At 43.3% G+C, this 21,722-nt stretch overlaps 1 protein-coding gene across 1 annotated transcript in view; it reads right to left on the bottom strand.

Moving 5' to 3' along the window:
- The window catches only part of LOC140198361 (uncharacterized), a 36,882-nt gene extending 36,216 nt beyond the window's left edge, over nucleotides 1-666 (bottom strand). The window contains exon 1 of the mRNA XM_072259458.1: nucleotides 541-666. Coding sequence (XP_072115559.1) covers nucleotides 541-666 — 126 coding nt within the window. The remainder of the gene's footprint in view (nucleotides 1-540) is intronic.
- Between the last annotated feature and the right edge of the window lie 21,056 nt (nucleotides 667-21,722).

Genomic DNA, 21,722 nt, shown 5'->3' with positions numbered 1-21,722 from the left:
TTCAGGCCGGGCTCAGGCTAGCCCTCTTCGACCTCGAAATGTGGTCCCTCTTATGCTGCCAGACCATGATCAAAATGAATGGGCTGGTCGATGAGGACCTCTAAGTCCTCTGTTGGCTCTCCCAAAGCGAAGACATCCTTTAGATCATCCTGGAGTCCATGGTAGTAGAGTGGCCAAGGCTTCCTCATTCCAACCACTCTCTTGTGTCTAAGTTTGGAACTCAATAGCACAGTTGGCCACTGACTAACTTTCCTGATGCAGCTTTGCACCAGAGGGAGGTTAAAAGACCTTTCTCATGGTGGTCATGAATTCCTCCAAATCTGCGCAAATCTCCAATCTTCATTCCCTTTGCAGAGTGGCCCAGGTGAGGGCTCTCCATGTCAGGAGAAGATCATGAAGGCCACTTTTCAGTGCTCTGAAGGAAACCGAGATGTTGGAGTGAGCATTGGATGACGAAGACATGGCAAGAACCCAGGCCTCTGTCAAGTCTCTCCAGGGTCAGAAGATGCACTGGCTCCAAAGAGGCACCAACAGCCTCACCGGAGTGATTTTGACATCCTCCTTGCGAAAGTTTATGTGGCGCTCGTGTATCTCAAAGCTCTGTCTAGAAATCTTGCTGTGGCTGGTCAGGGTGGCTGAGAGATTTTGAAACCCCATTAGATCCATGTTGGCTCCATCATACTGTGACAAGGGATCTTGATGAGGATGGTTTGGACCCAAATGCTGGAGTATCTGAGGTTGGAATTGAGACACAGTATCAAGCTGGAATGAGAGCTGAACACAAACAAAACACTAGATGATATCCCCCCCCCCCCTCCTGTCTTCTCCTATCATTTCGGATGTCCCCCCTCCCCTTACTATCTCTTCTTTCAGTTAGTCTTGACGAAGGGTCTCGGCCTGAAACATCGACTGCACCTCTTCCTACTGATGCTGCCTGGCCTGCTGCGTTCACCAGCAACTTTGATGTGTGTTGCTTGAATTTCCAGCATCTGCAGAATTCCTGTTGTTTGAGATGATATCTCCAGTTTGGTTTACAATTGAGCACCAAATCTCAGTTCAAGTGCTCCTTAAATACTCAATACTTGGCACCAAAAACATGATTGCCAATTGGAAGAATGGTCCTGAACCATTAAAGGGGCCAAGCCTGCTATCCCTACTCTGGAGAGTTAGAGCGTCTCAACTCCGGACGCCGGTGTGGTTGGGAGCAACTTGCAACACTTTAGTATTACTGATGTTAAGTGCAAGGTTGTTGGTGCACATCACTCAACTAGCTGGTACAGCTCTCTCCTGTACACATTCTCGTCACCACCTGAGATTCTGCCAACAATGGTTGTATCATCAGCAATTTTATAGGTGGCATGTCCAGAGCATACTTTTGTATACTATCTTTACCTTCGTAATGACTTTTTAGTTGCCTTCTGTTGGTTTTTAAAAGTTTCTCAATCCTCCAATATCCCACCATTTTTTGCTTTATTATACACCCTCTCTTGGGCTTTTATGTTGGCGTTGGCTTCTCTTGTTAACCACAGTTGTGTCATCTTTCTGTTAGAACACTTGTTCTTCTTTGGAATCTACATACCTTGTGCCCTCCAAATTGCTTCCAGAAATTCCAGCCATTGCTGCTCTACCATCAACCCTGCCAGTGTTCTTTCCGATCAGTTCTGGCCAACTCTGCTCTCGTGCTTCTGTAATTGTGTTCACACCACTGTAATACTGATAGATCTAACTTTAGCTCCTCCTTTTCAAATAGCTCTCTAATCTATTCTGGTTCATTGCACAACATCCAATCCAGAATAGCTGGATCACTAACTCCTAGTGATTTCATCTCGAGGGCACTCTAGAAATTCCCCCTCCTAGAAATCAGCACCAACCTTATTTTCCCAATATCTCTCCATATTGAAGTCCTCCATGACTATTATAACATTGGCCTTTTGACATGCATTTTCTGTCTCCCATTGTAATTTGTAGGCCACATCCTTACTATTGTTTGGAGGTCGGTATATAACTCCCAGCAGAATCTTGTTACCCTTACAGGTCCTTAGCTCTATCTACAATGATTCAACACCTTCTGTCCCTATGTTACCTCTTTCTAATGATTTGATTTCATTTTTTACCTACAGAGCAATGCCACCCACTCAGCCTTCCTGCCTGTCCTTTACATACAATGTGTACACTCCCAGCTATCATCTTCTTTCAGCCATGATTCTGTGATGCCTGCAACATCATACAACAATCTGTAACTGTGCTGCAAGTTCACTTATCTTATTCCATACACTGTGCACATTCAAATATTCTCCTTCAGTCTTGTATTCACTCTTTTTGATTTTTTTTCCATCTTTTCCATTGCAGCTTATCCTGGTGACTGTAATTTTACCCTATCATCAGGCTGTCCTCACTACAAATTGTCTTTCTTTGTAAGCCAGCTACCTCATCTTCAGCTTTATTATCTATCTTTCCTATGATACTTCTTGCATTGAAACATAGACAGCTCAGGACACACTTCTGCTCCAGATGTTTTACCCCACTCTCCTCGACGCTGAGGCTGTGTCATGTCCCGACTGCTCCGGGCTTAGTGTCTGTGAGTTTCACAGTGATTCGCCTCTGTGTGATGAACTGAGACCGTGATTATGGGCCCACTCCAGCTGACCCCAGCTTTCTGGTTTATGGACTCAATTTTGTTCCGAATGCTGATGCTTGCTTCATTGTTTGCATGATTTTTTTCTCTATCTGTGCATTGGGTGTTGGTCTCTTTTTAAATTGGCCTCTTCAGTTTCTTGTTTTGTGACTGTCTGTTAAGCAGATGAATCTCAGGGTTGTACGATTTATGCAAACTTTGATAATAAAATGTATTTTGTGCTTTGAACTACTTCGAACTTTTTGAGATTCAGTTTCTTGTGGGCATACTCAATAAATCCATAATACAATAATAGCCATAATAGAATCAATGAAAGATTGTACCAACCCTAACCAATGTGCAAAAGACAAGAAACTGGGAAAATAAAAAAGAAAACAGTAATAATTAATAAATAGATAAATAAATAAATAGGTGGACAGATAGATTGATTAATAGGCGATAAACATCGAGAAGATGAGATGAACAGTCCTTGAAAGTGACTCCATAAGTTGTGGGAACACTTCAATGATGGGACAAGTGAAGATGAGTGAAATTATTCCCTTTGATTCAAGGGTCTGATGGTTGAGGGGTAATAACTGTTCCTCAACCTGGTGGTGTGAGTCCTGAGGTTCCTTTACCTTCTTCTTGATGGCAACAGTGAGAAGAGACTTGTTCTGGGTGGAGAGTGTCCCTGATGATGGATGCTGCTGTCTGATGACAGCGTATCATGTCAATAAGCTCAATGGTGGGGAGTGCTTTACCCATGAGGGACTGACCAAAAGACATATAGGGTCCATGACCTCGCTGTTGTATTCTTTCATAGCTACAGACTTTGTGTCTGTCTCCCGGATACATACAGTTGCAAAAATCCCATTTAACTTCTCTCCCATTTCTTTGGGCTCTGTGCATAGATTACCATTCTGATCTTCAATTTTGTCTCTTGCTATTCTTTTGCTCTTAGGATTCTCTTTCACCTTGTCCATTAGAGCAACATCATGTCTTCCTTAAGCCCTTCTGATTTCCTTCTTAAATACGCTCTTACATTTTTTATACAGTACTCCTCAAGTACCTCATTTGTTCCTCCCTGCCTATACCCTTTACATACTTCCTTCTTTTTCATAAACAGGTCCTCGATATCTCTCAAAACTCAAGGTTCCCTAAACTTGTTATCCTTGTCTTTTATTCTAACAGGAACATACAAACTTTCTACTCTCAAATTTTACTTTTGAAGATCTCCCACTTATCAAGTATACCTTTACGAGAAAACAATCTGTCCCAATCCACATTTACCAGATCCTTTCAAATCCCATCAAAAATGGCCTTTCTGAAATTTAGAATTTGAGAATTCTAATTAGAATGTTTACTCATAGACCAGATCCATCCTTTTCCATAATTACTTTGAAACTAATGACATTATGATCATTAGATGTAATGTACTCCCCTACTTAAACTTTGAAAACCTACCCTGTCTCATTTCCTAACAGAAGACCTAGTATCACATTCTCTTTGGTCGGGACGTCTATGTAATTTTTAAGGAATCCTTCCTGCACACGTTTGACAAACTCTTTCCCATCTAGCCCTTTTACAATATCTCCCAGTCAATATGTGGAAGGTTAAAATCACCAACTTTAACAACCTTATAGTTTCTGCAAACAGTCTGCGATCTCTCTCTTCTAAATCCCACGGGCTGTTGGGTGGTCTATAATCCCATTGACATGGTCACACCTTTCTTATTCCTCAGGTCTACCCATAAAGCCTCTTTAGATGAGCTCTCCAATTTGTCCTGGCTGAACACTGCCATGATATTTTCCCTGACTAGTAATGTCAGCCCTCGCCCTTTAATCCTCCCTCCACCCTACACTGTCGTGTCTCCAACAATGATTTGGTGGGTTAATTATCCACTGTGAATTACCCCTGTTGTGGGTTGTTGTCAGGCAAATAAGTTAAAGAGAATGTGAAAGGAAATAGGTTACAGGGAAATAGGTGTGGAATGGGATTGCCTTAGAGCTGGTATAGATGAAGACCATAACACTATCAGACATAGGAGCAGAATTAGGCCAATATTATGAAGGAGCTAATTATTGACTACAGGAGGAAGAAACTGGAGGTCCTCACTGGGGGATCAGGGGTGGAGAGGATCAGAAACTTTCAATTCCTCGGAGTAATCATTCAGAGGTCTGTCCTGGGACCCATAATTAAGTGTTGTTACAAATAAAGCACTGTAGCTTTTTGACTCTCTTAGAAGATTGGGTGGTGGAGAGTATATTGACTGGCTGCATCATAATCTGGTATGGAAACACCAATGCTCTGGAACAGAATATCCTACAAAAAGTATTGGATATGGCTCAGTCCATCATGGGTTATGCTCTCCCCACCATTGAGCCCATCTGTATGGAGTGCTGTCGCAGGAAAGCAGCCTCCATCTTCAAGGAACCTCAACATCTAGGGCATGCTCTCTTCTCACTGCTGCCATCAGGAAAGAGGTACAGGAGCCTCAGGAAACACACCAACAGGTTCAGGAACAGTTACTGCCCATCAACAATCAGGCTCTTGAACTAGAGGAATAACTTCATTCAACTTCTCTCATCCCATCACTGAATTGTCCCAGCAACCTATGGACTCACTTTCGAGAACTCTTCATCCTATGCTTGCAATATTTATTGTTTTTTTTCTCAGCTCAGGCTGGTAAGACCTGAGGTGTGGGCATAGCCAAGCACACTCATTTCTCAATTGCTAGTAACTTTTGGACTATTCCTCTGATGTTTAATATTGTAGCTTTCTGACAATTCATATAAATCTCACCGTGTAGCTAAATTGTTTAACGCTATTGAGTAGTGACTTTGGGATGATACCAGTTGTAGATATTATTATCGGGACAATGTATACCCTGTTCATGTTCCATAGTTTTTCAATTTCCTCTTTTAATTCAGCATATTCTGGTGTTTATCTCTTACTGATTTCTGTATGTTGTGTGTGTTTGGAATGGCTACATCTATAAAGTTGTTCTTGCTTATTTGTCCTGTATTATTAAATCCGGACAATTATCTGTCCTATTTGTATCCTATCCTATCTGTATTCTCCTATCTGTACATTACACCCAACTCTATCTGTAAGAATGGATTGGTTACAATATAATTTGGCGGACTCTGTCTCTAAAACTGGACCAGGCTTGGATTTATAATAAGATATGGTGTCTTATGAGTTTATATTTTAAAGCAAGATTTTGGTGAATGATGTTTGTCATTTGATTGAGATTCATAGTCCACTAAGACAGTTGTAGTCTGTGACATTCAAGTGTGGTGATCCAAAACTATACAAGAAGGCCAGGTACGACTTATGGAGGGCTATCTCAATAGCAAAAGAACAAATCAAAATGAGGTTGGAGGCAGAATCGGATACATGTTGACTCTGGCAGGGTTTGCAGGCCATTGCTTCCTACAAGGTGAAAATTAACATCATGGATGGCTGTGAAGCTTCTCTCCCAGATGAGCTCAATGATTTTTTATGCTCGCTTTGAAAGTGAGACTAAAACTACAGCTATGAGGATCCCTGCAGCATCTGACGAGCCTGTGACCTCTGTCTTGGAGGCCAAATTCAGACTGTCTTTCAAGACAGTCCTTGATGGAGTACCTGTTAGGGCTCTGAAAACCTGTTCAACCAATTGGTGAGAATGTTCAGACATTTTCAATCTCTCATTGCTACAGTCAGAAATTCCCACCTGCTTCAGAAGGGCAACAATTATACCAGTGCCCTCGAAGAGCAGGATGATGTGACTTAATGACCGTCATCCAGTAGCACTCACATCTACGGTGATGAAGTGCTTTGAGAGGCTGGTGATGACTGGAATCAACTCCGGTCTCAGCAAGGACCAGGACCCTCTGCAGTTTGCGAATCACTACAATAGATCTACAGTGGATGTGATCTCATTAGCTCTTCTTGTGGCCTTGGATCACCTGGACAATACTAATACCCATGTCAGGCTGCTGTTTATTGACTACAGCTCAGTGTTTAACACAATCATTCCTTCAGTTCTCATCATAAAGCTCTGAAACTTGAGCTTCTGTACCACCCTCTGCAACTGGTTCCTTAACTTCCTCACCAGAAGACCACAATCTGTGTGGATCGGAAATAACATCTCCACCTCGCTGACAATCAACAGTGGCACACCTCAAGAATGTGTGCTTAACCCACTGCTCTACTCTCTCTACATCTATGACTGTGTGCCTAGGCACAGATCAAATGCCATCTATAAATCTGCTGATGACACAACTATTGTTGACAAAACTTCAGATGGTGATGAGAAGACGAGGTAGATCAGCTGGTTGAGTGGTGTCGCAGCAAAAATCATGCACTCAATGTCAGAAAGATGAATTGTGGACTTCAGAAAGGGAAGGATGTTGGAACACACACCAGTCCTCTTCAAGGGATCGGAAGTGGAAAGGATGATCAATTTAAAATTCCTGGGTGTCAACATCTCTGAGGAACTATCCTTAGCCCAACATATCGTTGAAGTACAATGAAGGCACAGCAGCAGCTATATTTCATTGGTTATCTGTGGAGACTGATATGTCACCAAAGACATTCACAAATCTCTACAGACATACCATGGAGAGTATTCTAACTGGCTGCAACACCCATCTAGTATGGAGGGGCACTGCACATGATCGAAAGAAGCTACAGAAAGTTGTAAACTCAGCCAGCTTCTTCATGGGCACTAGCCTCTCAGGCATCCAGGATACCTTCAAGGAATGATGCCTCAAAAAGGTGGCATTCTATCACCCAGGCCATGCCCTCTTCTCATTATCACCATCAGTGAGGAGGGACAGAAGCCTGAAGACACACACTCAATGATTCAGGAACAGCTTATTCCCCTCTGCCATCAGATTTCTGTATGGACATCGAACCCATAAACACGACCACACTAATTTTTTTCTCTCTTTACGCACTAACTATTTAATTTAAATGTATACATTTTTTTACTGCAATTTACAATTGTTATTATTATGTCTCGATATGTACTGCTGCCACATTACAGCAAATTCAACAACATACGCCGATTATTTTAACCGGATTCTGAGTTTGGAATGCAGGAGCGAACATGAGGCATCAGAATTATATGAAGATGCCACTCAGTCTCTCGATCTTGCTCAATACCCTCACGACTGTGACCAATTACTGAGTGGGAGCATGAGAAGAGAGCTACCTGGTCACTCAGGTACACACTCAAGATTAAAAAGGCATTGCTTCACGGTAGAGTTGGACTGTGGCCAATCACTGAGCGGGATTCATTAGAAAAGGCCAATAAAAATGAGGCAGGCACAAGCAGAGGTGCCATTGTTGTGAGTGGGTCAGTGTTGGAGTGGCTTTGGCTCATCAGGCGTAGGTGAGATCAGGCTTGTGCGAGATAAGTATCTGGTAAGTTTCTCCTTTATTCTTCAGTCCTTGTCTGTTAGGGCAAGATAGTGCAGTGAGAATGTTTGATCTGTGTTTGGGATGTGAGAATCTCGGGAGACCTCCAGTTTCCCAGATAACCACATTTGCACCAAGTACACCGCGCTGTAGTTAAAAAACTGGAGTTGCAGCTCTGAACGTCGGTTCATCTGGAAGAAAAGAGGGATGATAGACAGGAGCTACAGGAGGTAGTCATTGGGGTAATGGGGGGTGCTGCAGTGACAGGGTCTCTGGCACTGAGTCTGCTGCTGTGGCTCAGATGAGAAGAGAGGTGAAGAGGACTGCAGTGGTGATAGGAAACTCCAGAGTCAGAGGAGCAGAGATGAAATTCTGTGGCACAATAGAGATACCCAGATGGTATGTTGCCTCCTTGGTGTCAGGGGTTGCGATGTCACGGATCAAGTCCACGGCATTCTTAAGGGGGAGGATACATAGCCAGAAAGCTGGGAACTAGAGTGATCCTGCTGAGGATGAGGTAGTTGGTTTACAAACAGAGGCAGTGTGTAGTGAGACTGCTTGGAAGGACAGGCTGATGATAGGGCAAAATTGAGGTAGCAATAGAGGACAAGGTGAACAAGGTAATAGATGAACTGAATAAGTATTTTGCATCAGTCTTCACTGTAGAAGTGTTAGGGAAATTAATTTGCTAAAGAAATTTAATTAAAGTTGATCACAAATAAATTAGACAGACGTAGAAGTAAAGAAAGCTATATTCATGATATTGTGGGGAGTGGAACTGCTAACAGAGTGTTTTGAACTCCTAGTAACACAGAGAGCACAGCTCCTTTTATACATGTAAAATCAATTGCAAAAGCAAAAAAATTCTTACAAGATAAGCAACTGTAAATATCTATTCTATGAGTTCTCTCTACAGAAAGCCAAGGCCATATCTATAATAAACTATGCTGCTAACTGGTTTCCATACTCAAAAAGCCAAAATGAACCCTTAGTCTATCAAAATCTTTAACTCACAATATTTTCTCCACAGGAAGACACGAGCAGTATGCCAGAAGTTCAAGAGTGTCAGGGAGTAGAAGTTGCCATTAATAGGGAGAAGGTACTTGGGAAACTGAAAGGTCTGGAGGTAGGTAAGTCACCTGGAACAGATGGTGTACACTCCAGGGTCCTGAAGGTCAGAGAGATTGTGAAGGCATTAGTAATGATCTTACAAGAATCAATAGATCCTGACATGGTTCTGGAGGAATGGAAAACTGCAAATGTCACTCCACTCTTCAAAAAGAGTGAGAGGCAGAAGAAAGGGAACCATAGGCCAGTTAGTCTGACCTCAGTGGTGGGGAAGATATTGGGGTCAACTGTTAAGGAAATAGTTTGGGGGTACTTGGAGGCATGTTATAAAATAGGCCATACTCTGTATGGTTTCCTCAAGGGAAAATCTTGCTTGACAAATCCGTTGGAATTTCTTGAGTAAGTAACAAGCAGGATAGATGAAGGAGAAGCAGTGGAATATGTGGACTTGGATTTTCAGAAGGTTTTTGACAAGATGCTACACGTGAGGCTGCTTAAAAAGTTAAGAGCCCATTGTATTACAAGAAAGATACTAGCAAGGATAGACCTTTAGCTAATTGACAGGAGGCAAAGAATATGGGTCTTTGTTGGGGCCAATTCTTTTTACGTTATATGTTAATGATTTGTTTGAAGGAATTGATGACTTTGTGACCACGTTTGCGGACAATACCAAGATAGGTGGAGGAGCAGGGGGTTTTGAGGAAATGGATAGACTACCGAAAGACTTGGACCGATTAGGAGAATAGGCAATGGAAGTGGTAGATGGTTACAACGTCTGGAAATGCATGGTCATGCACTATGGCAGAAGAAATAAAAGGGTAAATTATTTTCAAAAGAGGCAATTCAATAATGTGAGGTGCAAAGGGGCTTGGGTGTCCTTGTGCAGGATTCCCTAAAAGTTAATTTGCAGGTTGAGTGTGTGGTGAGGAAGGCAAATAAGATGTTAACATTTATTTTGAGAGGACTAGAATATAAAAACATATAATGCTGAGACTCTATAAAACACTGCTGAGACCTCACTGGGAGTATTATGAGCAGTTTTGGGCCCCTTATCAAAGAAAGTATGTGCTGACATTGGAGAGGGTTCAAAGGAGGTTCACAAAAATGATTCCAGGATTGTAAGGCTTTTCATATGAGGAGTGTTTGACTGCTCTGGGGCTATACTCACTGGAATTCAGAAGAATGAGGGGTGACCTTATTGAAACCTATCTAATGTTGGTAGGCATTAATAGAGTGGATGTACAGAGGATATTTCCTATGGTGGGGGACCCGAGAATACAACCTCAGAATAGATTGGTGTTCTTTTAGAAGAGAAATGAGGAGGAATTTCTTTAGCCATAGAGTAGCGAATCTGTGGAATTCATTGCCACAAGTGGCTGTGGAGGGCAAGTGATTTGGTCTATTTAAGGCAGAGTTTATAGTTTCTTGATTAGTCAGGACATGAAGGGATACAGTGAAAAAGCAGGAGTCTGGGGTTGAGAAGGAAATGGATCAGCCATGATGAAATGGTGGTGCAGCCTCAATGGACCAAATGGCCTAATTTTGCTCCTATATCTTATGGTCTTATAACCAACACTGGTACACATCAAGATGGGCTGAAGGGCCTGTTCTGTGCTGTACTTTTCTATGACACTAAAAGAAGAAAGGAACACACAACAGTCCTCATCAAGGAATCAGAAGTGGAAGACTGATCAATTTCAAGTTCATGTGTGTCAACATCTCTGAGGATCTATCCTGGGTCCAGCATATCGATGCAGTTACAGAGGAGGCATGATAGGAGCTATATCTTATTAGGAGTTTGCAGAAATTTGGTATGTCATCAAAAACACTCATAAATTTCTACAGATGTACCGTGGAGGGATTCTGAAAGGATACATCACTGTCTGGTATGGTGGGGGAGTGTGGGGGGGGGGGGAGGCACTGCACAGAATCGAAAAGGCGACATCTATCATTAAGACCCCTGTCACCAAGAACATGTCCTCTTCTCATTGAACAAACATTTGTCAGTGATTCTGATTCTGATTCTGACTTTGGAACACAGGAGGGAACATCATTCACTGGAATTGTAAGTTACCACTCAATCTCTCGAACTTGCTTAGTTTGTTCACAACTGATGCTATTGCAACTTCATCTGTGTATTCTAATCTCCCATAGGAACCTTTCATCATCTGTCCTATCAATAATCTCTCCATCCATAAAACTACCCAAATACTTCATCCTACTGCTCTTTGAAGAAGCAGGTTACCCCACCCCACCTCCATTTCCAGATCAGAATCTGATATTTTTACCGCTGATTTATATGAATTTGCTGTTCTGCGACAGCAGTATGGTGCAAAAACACACATTACAATAAATTACACAAATAAATAAATAGTGAAAAAAATTAATAATGATGTAATGTTCTTGGGTGCATGGACCATTCTGAAATCTCCCATGATCTTGCGAGAATCTCCTACAAAAGACCAAACCTCATTTCCACATTCAGCCTGTCACAATCCCTCAGGATTTTAACTGTAAGGGTGGGATAATAGATATTTACTATGATTGGACTCACTTACTTCTGACATTAACTTGTGGCATCAACATAATCAAGAACGATTGCATGGCATGGAAACTGCACTGTGGCAGACAGGAAGGTTCTACTGCCCAGCGCATCACTGGTACCGCTAACAAGAACATACATACAGAAAGGTGCTGGAAAAAGGTCAGCCACATTATGAACGATCCCACCCACGCTGCTCATGGACTATTTGCCCCACTCTCTTCAGGGAGGAGGCTGCATAGTATTCGTGCCAGAACACCCAGACTTATAAACAGCTACTTCCTACGCTACTTTGCTATGGTAAAAAAAGCAAAGATAGCATGCAGTCAGACTGTCAGGAAGGGCTGGCATTATAGGACATAGCTGCAGCCAGCGGGGTGAGTATCAGTGTATTAGGGATGTGGAATCAAAAAGGGTAGCAAATGCAGCATTCAAAGTGTTATATCTTGATGCACGGAGTATAAGAAATAAGGTGGATGATCTTGTTGCACTTTTATAGATTGTCAGGTATTAGATTAGATTCAACTTTATTGTCATTGTGCCGAGTACAGATACAAAGCCAATGAAATGCAATTAGCATCTAACCAGAAATTCAAAGAATAGTGTTATTTACAAAATCACTGTGAATAAAAAGTAAGTGCTACAGCACACAAATATAAAAGAACTGAGACAGGACAATATGGGTGCAATACTGCTTAGCGCTGTGATGTGAGGTTTAGCAGGGTCACAGCCTCAGGGAAGAAGCTCTTCCTGCGCCTGCTGGTGCGGGAGCGGAGGCTCCTGTAGCGCCTACCGGATGGGAGGAGAGTAAAAAGTCCATGGTTAGGGTGCGATGCATCCTTGATAATGCTTTTCGCCCTGCCCATGCAGCGTTTATGGTAGATGTTCTCAATGGTGGGCAATTTGGTGCCAATAATCCGCTGGGCAGTTTTCACCACACGCTGGAGTGCTTTGCGGTCCAATATGGGATAATTGCCATACCACACTAAGATGCAGTTGGTGAGTATACTCTCAATGGTACAGCGGTAGAAGTCCGTCAGTACCCTGGGACAGAGGTGAGCTTTCTTGATGCTCTGCAGGAAATAAAGGCGCTGTTGTGCCTTTTTGATCAGGATGGAGCAGTTCAGGGACCAGGTGAGATCCTCGGAAATGTGGATACCAAGGAATTTGAGGCTTGATACATGCTCCACTACAGCTCCGTTGATGTAGATGGGGACGTGAGTGTGGCTCCTAGGATGCCTGAAGTCCACAATGATCTCCTTGGTTTTCTGGGTGTGAAGGGCCAGGTTGTTGTCGGCACACCACACGGCCAGGTGCTGAACCTCATCCCTGTAGGCCTTCTCATCATCCCCTCTGACCAGGCCAACCACCATGGTGTCGTCTGCGAACTTGATTATGGAGTTAGAACCATGTAGAGGAACACAGTTATAGGGGAAAAGGGAGTACAGAAGAGGGCTCAGCACACAGCCTTGAGGCATGATGTTGTGGCTATCACTGAATCATGGCTGAAAGAAGTTACACGTTGTATCGGAGGGATAGGAAGGTCGGCAGAGGGGGTGACGTGGCTCTACTGGTAAGTAATGACATCAAATCAGTAGAAAGATGTGACATACGAACAGAAAATGTTGAATCCTTGTGGGTTGTGTTGAGAAACTGCAAGGGTAACAGGACCCTGATGGCAGTTATATACAGGCCTCTCAACAGTGGCAGGGGTGTGGACCACAGAGAGGAGTTGACCAAAGTAAATTGGAAGGAGATGCTGGCAGGGATGACAGCAGAGCAGCAACAGTGTGAGTTTCTGGGAAAATTGAGGAAGGTGCAGGATAGATATATTCCAAAAACAAAGAAAAACTCAATTGGCAAAATAAGACAATCATGGCTGACAAGGGAAGTCAAAGCTAATGTAAAAGCAAAAGAGAGGGCATACAACACAGCAAAAATTAGCTGAGAGACAGAGGGTTGGAAGCTTTTAAAAACCTATAGAGAGCAAATAAAAGAATCATTGGTTGGGAAAAGATGAAATATGAAAGCAAGCTAGCACACAATAAAAGAGAGATGACAGTGGATATAGGACCGCAAAAAAATGAGGCCAGAGAGATAGTAGCTGGGGACAAGGAGATGGCAGATGAACTAAATGAGTATTTTGCATCAGCCATCACTGTGGAAGACACTAGCTGTGTGCCAGATGTTGAAGGGTGTGAGGGAAGAGAAGTGAGTGCAGTTACTATTACAAGGGAGACGGTGCTCAAAAAGCTGAAATGCCTAGGGGTATGTAAGTCACCCAGACCAAATGAACTTCACCTTAGAGTTCTGAAAGAGATAGTGGTGGAGATTGTGGAGGTAATAGTAATTATTTTTCAAAGATCATTGGACTTTGTCCCACATCGAACTGCAAAGCACTCCAGCGTATGGTGCCAGAAGACTGGAAAATTGCAAATGTCACTCCATTCTTTAAAAAAGAAGGAAGGCAGCATAAAGGAAACGATAGGCCAGTTAGACTGACCTCAGTGCTTGGGAAGATGTTGGAGTCAAATTTTAAGGATGAGGTTATGGAGTACTTGGTGACACAGGACACATGGGATTCAGATTGAAGGAAAATCTTGCCTGACGAACCTGTTGGAATGCTTTGAGGAGATTACATGTAGTATAGATAAAGGGGTTGCAGTGGATGTTGTGTGTTTCGATTTTCAGAAGGCCTTTGACAGGATGTCATCCATGAGTCTGCTTGCCAAGTTAAGAGCCCAGGGTTTTACAGGATAGTTACTGGCAAGGTTAGAGCAGTGACTGATTGGTGGAGGTAGCGAGGGGGAATAAAAGGATCTTTTTCCCTTAGGCAGTCAGTGACTAGCGATGTTCTGCAGGGGTCATTGTAGGAACTGTTTGTTTTCATGCTGTATATCAATGATTTAGATGATGGAATAGATGGCTTTGTTGCCAAGTTTGCAGATGATGATACGAAGATTGGTGCAGGGGGTGGTAGTGTTGAGGAAACAGATAGGCTGCAGAAGGATTTAGACATATTAGGAGAATGGGTAAGAAAGTGAAAAATGAAATACAATGTTGGAAAATCCATGGTCATGCATTTTGATAGTAGAAATAGATGTGCAGACTATTTTCTAAATGGGGAGAAAATCCAAAAATCCGAGATGCAAAGGGACTTGGGAGTCCTTGTGCAGAACACCATAAAGGTTAACTTGCAGGTAGAGATGGTAGTGAAGAAGGCAAATGCAATATTAGATGTGATGTTGAGGCTTTATAAGCACTGGTGAAGCCTCACCTTGAGTATTGTGAACAGTTTTGTGTTCCTCACCTCAAAAAAGATGTGTTGGCATTGGAGGGGTTTCAGAGGAGGTTCACAAGGATGACTCCAGGAATGAATGCGTTATCGTATGAGGAATGTTTGATAGCTCTGGGTCTGAACATGTTGGAATTTAGAAGGATGGGGGGGGGGGGGGGATCTCATTGAAAGCTTTCAAATGTTGAAAGGCCTAGAGAGAGTAGATGTGGAAAGGATGTTTCCTGTAGTGGGGGAGTTTAGAACAAGAGGGTACAGCCTCAGGATAGAGGGGAATCCATTTAAAACAGAGATGTGGAGAAATTTCTTTAGCCAGAGGATGGTGAATTTGTGGAATTTATTAACACAGGCAGCTGTGGGGGCCAGGTCATTGGGTGGTGGTAAGGCAGAGGATGATAAGTCCTTGATTGGACTTGGCATCAAAGGTTATGGGCTAAGGCTGGGGAGGGGGGCTGAGGAGGGGAAAAATATGATCAGCCATGATTGAATGGTGGAGCAAACTCGATGAGCCAAATGGCCTAAATCTGCTCCTTTGTCTTACAGCCTTCCCCAATGCAGTAAGACTGATCAAAATCTCCATCCAGTAACCCACACCTCCACATCCCTAATGGCCACTACTCTAGCATTACTTGTCAGAGCCACCATATGTACAGACACTCCACTGCCTATTATCACTTCATGGATATACAATTAATCTATCCATGTATATAAACTATCTTACATCTTTACATTAATCGTGTTCTTTATTTATTGTGCTTTTCATGCATTGGATCCAGAGTAACAATTATTTTGTTTTCCTTTACTCTTGTGCACTGATAATGACATTAAAGAATCTTGAATCTTGAATTTTAATCTGCAGCAGTTCATTCCACCTACACCACTGTGCAAAACTTTTAGGCACATGCGAGGAATTCTGTAAAGTGAAGGTGCTTTCAAAAATAATGAATTAAGAAGTTTGAAACGATCAAAAAAACTGTTAATAGTAGTAACAGTAAAAAACTAAATCTAATCAATATTTGATGTGACCACACTTTGCCTTTAAAACTGCATCAGTTCTCTTAAGTACGCTCCTCCACAACTCTGTAAGCCTCTCCAACCCCGATACCCCTCCCCACTTTTGTTACCCCCATCAGCTCAAAAACTCCTCCCATCTCTGTGACACCTCCCCGCCTGACTCTACATACCTCGCACTCCCAATGACCACCCTTTGACACCTATACTTCCCCATCTCTGTCACTGTCCACCTCGATATCCTCTGAGCCCCTACACCTTCTCTGTCACTCTCAATGGACCTAACCAGGTCACCTCCACCACCACCTTCCTCTGTCTGGGGAATCTAGTCCTCATCCTCCGCCATTTCTCTTTCATCTCCTCCCAATTTCTCTAAACACATGGTGTAGGCATGGGTATCCTCATGGGCTCTAGCTATGCCTGCCTTTTTATTTTTGGCTGTGTGGAACAGTTCATATTTAGAGACAAGCTCTCTACCGACACCTTTTATAAACCTACTGATTTCCACGGTTATCATGACTATACCACTTCCTACCCTGTCTCCAGTAAAAATGCTATTCCCTTTTCTCAGTTCCTTCATCTTGCCAAAGATGTTCCCAGGATGAGGCTTTCCTTTCCAGGACATCAGAGATGTTCCCCTTCATCAAAGAATGGGGTTTCCCTTCCTCCACCATTGCTTTTTGCCTTTTTTTTGCCCGATGCCAGCCCCCTAGGCCTGAGTTAAAGTCGTATTACCATTGCTGCTCCACCAACTGCTCTATTTCCTGTAAAAATGCCTTCAACCCATCTTCCCACCACCTTATCAGGAACAGAGTTCCTCTTACCCTTTGGGCAACCCTGTGAGCCTACGCATCTAACACACCCTCCACAACTTGCACCATCTCCAAAGGGATCCCACCAGAAAACACATCTTTACCTCCAACATCCCCACCCAACTCCCTGCTTTCTACAAGGATCACTCCCTCCGTGTTTTGTCCATTCATTCTCCCCACAAATCTCCCTCCTGGAATATATCACTGCAAGTGAGAGAAATGCTACACTTGCCCATTTACCTCCTCCCTCACCTCCCTTCATGGTCACAAACAGTCCTTCCAGGTGAGGGAAGACTTCATCTGTGAGTCTGTCAGGGTCACCTACTATATCCAAAGCTCCCATTGTGGCCTGCTCAATATCGGAGAGACCCGACGTAGATTGGGAGTTCGTTTTGTGAAGTACATTCACTCGGTCAGCAGCATACAGACTTTCTGGGCGATCAACTATTTCAAATCCAATCTCCATTCCCATTCCGACAAGTTGATCCATGGCCATCTTTACCACTCTCAGGATGGAGGAGCAACACCTCATATTCCTTCTGGGGAGCCTCCAACCTGACAACATGAACATCAATTTCTCTATCTCCCAACTCAACCTTCCCTTTCATTCCACTCCCCATTCTGGCTGCCGTCTTACCTCCTTTTTTCCTCCTCACCTGCCTATCATCTCCCTCCGGGGCCGCTTTTCCTTCCTTTACTCCCATGGTCCAGTCTCCTCCCTTATCATATTCCTTCTTTCCAGCCTTTTGATTTTTCCACCTACCACTTCTCTGCTTCTCACTTCATCTCCCACCCACCCACCTTCCCCCTCACTTGGCTTCACCTATCACTTGCCAGCTTGTACTCCATCCTGTCCACCCAACATCTTCCTTCCCATTCCCTCTATAGATGCTGCATGACCTTGCTGAATTTCTCCAACATTTTCTGTTTGTTACTCTACATTTCCAACATCAGCAGAGTCTCTTGTATTTATGGTGTCCCAATCTACATTGGGTCTCACTAATGTAGAGGAGGCCACACCGGGAGCACCTGATACAGTAGTTGACCTCAACAGACACAAAGTTGAAGTGTTGCCTCATCCAGAAAGACTCTCTGTGGCCCTGAATGTTGGTGAGGGAGGAGATTTAGGGGCAGGTGTAGCAACTCAGACACTTGCAGAGCTGGCCTCTGGCCTCTTACTGTACACCCGTACTTAGCGCTGTAACCCCCTGCCATTTATGGACAATACTCCCACTTGCTGGTGAATTCCCACAACAACAAGCCCTCCTGATTTGTGGACACCACTGCCACCAGGTGGTCCTCTGCTGCAATGACAGTGAGAAGCAGAAATGGGACACATCAGCCTGCTGAAATGTTTATTTGAGATTCAAGATTGTTTTGTCATTTCCAGTACATAACTGCAAATGAAAGCAAAGTAATTGTTACTCCAGCTCCGATGTAGTACCAAAAACAGAATAAGATAAAGAACACAATGACAAATATATATATACAGTACATGGATTGTATATTCATAGAATGACATTAGGCACAGGAGAGTTTGCACATATATAAGGTGACTGACAGGTAGTGTTTTTTGGGGGCGTGGGTTAATGGTTAAAGGTGCTGATCAGCCTTATTGCTTGGAGGAAGTAGCTGTTTTAGAGGCTGGTAGTCCTAGCATGGAATCTACATAGTCTCCTCCCCAATGGGAGTGTGACAAACAATCCATGAGCAGGGTGTATGGAAGTAGATGGTAAAAATCAGGTTGCTGCTGGATCCCAAATGAGGAAATCTGCAGAATGGCTATGAGATGACCTTTTTGGAGTGCTTTGTGGTTGGGCCCACAAGGGAAAAGGCAATTCTGGATTGAGGTTGTGTAATGAAGCAGATTTGATTCGGAAGCTTAAGGTAAAGGAGCCATAAGGTGCCAGTGATCATCATAAGATAGAATTCACTGTGTAGTTTGAAAGGGGGAAGGTACAATCAGATGCGTCAGTATTGATGGAGTGAAGTGAAGTACAGGGGAATGAGAGAGGAACTCTTCAAAGTCAACCGTTTATTCAACAGCTTATATTCCGTCTGGGTAGACTCCAAACTGACGGCATGAACATCGATTTCTCGAACTTCCAGTAATGTCCCCCCTTCACCATTCCCCATCCCCTTTTCCCTCTCTCACCTTATCTCCTCACCCACCCAACACCTCCCTCTGGTGCTCCTCCCCCCTTTTCTTTCTTCCAGAGCCTTCTGTCCTCTTCTCTCAGACTCACCCTTCTCCGGCCTTGTATCTCTTTTACCATTAACTTCCCAGCTCTTTACTTCATCCCTACTCTTCAGGTTTCACCCATCACATTGTGTTTCTCTCTGCCCTCCCCACACCTTTTAGATCTACTCCCCAGCTTTTTATTCTCCAGTCCTGCCGAAGGGTCTCCATCTGAAACGTCGACTGTATTTTTTTCCATAGATGCTCCTGGCCTGCTGAGTTCTTCCAGCATTTTGTGTGTGTTGCTTGGCCAGCATCTGCAAATTTTCTCTTGTCTATAATTTCCTGGTTTATTTTTTTGAAACTTTTTTAAACAACAGAACAACAGTATCTATCCAATAATCTTCCTGTACTTCACCCCTGGCTAAAGATATTTTAAATATCTCTTCCAGGGTACCTGCAATTTCTGCTTTAGGAAACCCTTGAAGCAGGACTATAACTCAGGTCCTCAAATCCTGGCAATAACTTTGTAAATTTCCTCTGCATTCTTTGAAACTTATTTACATCTTCCTGTTGCAAGGACGTGGCTGGGGACAAACCCAAGTGCAGGACACAGATGTTGAGGCAGAGTCATTAGGCGTAGCCCCTTCGCGAATGGGGAGTCAATACCCAGGAGACAATGTGAAGCTTAGAACTAACAGTTCTCAGGAATAGGAAACAGGGTTTGCTCTCATGAGAGTCGACCAACGAACTGGCGGCTTCTTACTGTGGTCGCAGGGTTTTTATCCTGCCGTTTGATGGGAAGCAGGTGCGTGTAGTTAGTGGTACTTGGGACTGATTGGAATCTAAATGAGGTGATCGAGGCCCAAATCTTGAGGCAAATGGCAAGGTGGGGAATTGCCAGGCGGGACCATGACACTTCCCTGCATACAGGAAACCAAAACCTGAACATAATACTTTATACACCAACATTTTATCCAATTTCAACATTCACTCCAACTCGTTTATGGAGGCCAATGTGCCAAAAGCTTTCTTTATGACCCTATTTACCTGTGATGCTGCTTTTAAGGAATTACGGATCTGTATTCCCAGATACTTATGTTCTGCTCTACTGCTTATCTGGTGTGTTTGGTCCTCCAAACTGTAATATCTCACATTAATATCCTTCTGCCATTTGTCATCTCATTTTCCCAGCTGGTCCAAATCCTGCTGCAAGCTTTGATAGTCCTCTCACTGTCCACTATACTCCCAATCTAGATTCAGTTTACCACGTTATTGTCCAGATGGTTGATATAGATGACAAAAAAATGGGCCCAGTACCAATCCCTGCAGCTCACCACAAGTCACAGGCATCAGTCAGAGAGGCAACCATCTGTAACCAATTGCTGGCTTCTTCTGTGAAGCCAATGTCTAATCCAATTTAGTACATCATCCTGAATGCCAAGTGACTGCAGCCGCTTGATCAACCTCCCATGTGGGACCTTGTCAAAGGCCTTGCTAATGTCCATGTAGACAACATGCAGTGCCTTGCCTTCATCAATATTCCTAACATCCTCAAAAAATTCCATAAGATTGGTTAGACATGACTTACCATGCACAAAGCCATGTTGATTGTCCTGAATCAGACCCCGTCTATCCAAATACTCATATTTCCAGTTGCCTAGAATACCTTCCAGTAACTTTCCCATACTGCTGTCAGGCTCACCGGCATTTAATTTCTTGGTTTATTTTTATAGCCTTTTTTAAACAACAGAACAACAGTAACTATTCATTAATCCTCCTGTACCTCACCCGTGACTAACAATGTTTTAAATATTGTTGCTAGGGCAGATGTAATTTCTCCCAAGTTCCTTTACACGTCAGATTTCTGAACAACAAGGTTGTTCCTTCAACCTGAGTGTGGCTTCATCACAACAGTGGAGGAGGCCTTGGACAATCACCTGAGCATCAACTCTGCAGAAACACCAGTGAGCTCACACTGAGGACAGGCCATTCACCTATTCCAAGTGTGGGAAAGGTGTCATTAGTATCCTGAGAGCTACTGAAACACCAGCCTTTGACGGGATCGGACAACCCGTTTGGATACAGGATTTTACGTAAGCGGTTGTCTCTTTTACATTTCTGCAGGTGACAGGATATGACCGGTCGAAATTTGATGATTCGGAAAAGGGGTTGCGCATGTTTCACGAGATGGGCGGTGAAATAATACGAGACTGGCAGCCCGGTAAAATTCTCACCTTGGCAGCAGAAATATGGCTGGTTGATATTTAATGAGATGAGTTCAGGATAAAGGAGGAAGGGCCTCCAGAGTACGTGAGAGTTGGTTTTTTTTGCGAGTATTAACGGAAAACAGGCTAGCAGTTTTTGTGAGAATTAAAGGCTGCGGGTGACATTGGGTATTCTGTATTGTTCCTAAGGAAAGAATCGGGACTGGGGACCCCGGTCAGGAGAGGCACCCACCACTACCTGACAGATTTGACCATATCAGCTGCCTCCTGATAATATAGCCAGTTGAAATTGATTAAGGGGAAGGCAGGCTGGCTAAATTTCTCACCCAGTGGCTTGTGCCTAGGCCCTTGTGTTGTCTATTTTGTGTCTACACGCTGTTTGTCTCGTTGGTTTGTCTGTGTTTCATGTACTTGTGATTTTGGTTACTTGCTTTACTTTGCACAGCACTTTGGTCAATGTGGTTGTTTTTAAATGTGCTATATACTTGACTTGACTTGATAATTAACAACAACTGATAAGGGCAATAATGGGACAGGCCCTTGATACAGCTATGTGTGAATGAA

This window comes from Mobula birostris, chromosome 5 (genome assembly GCF_030028105.1).
Source record: "Mobula birostris isolate sMobBir1 chromosome 5, sMobBir1.hap1, whole genome shotgun sequence".
Lineage (NCBI taxonomy): Eukaryota > Metazoa > Chordata > Chondrichthyes > Myliobatiformes > Myliobatidae > Mobula > Mobula birostris.
The sequence above is the reverse complement of the archived record's forward strand: the minus strand, read 5'-3'. Positions and strand labels throughout refer to the sequence as shown.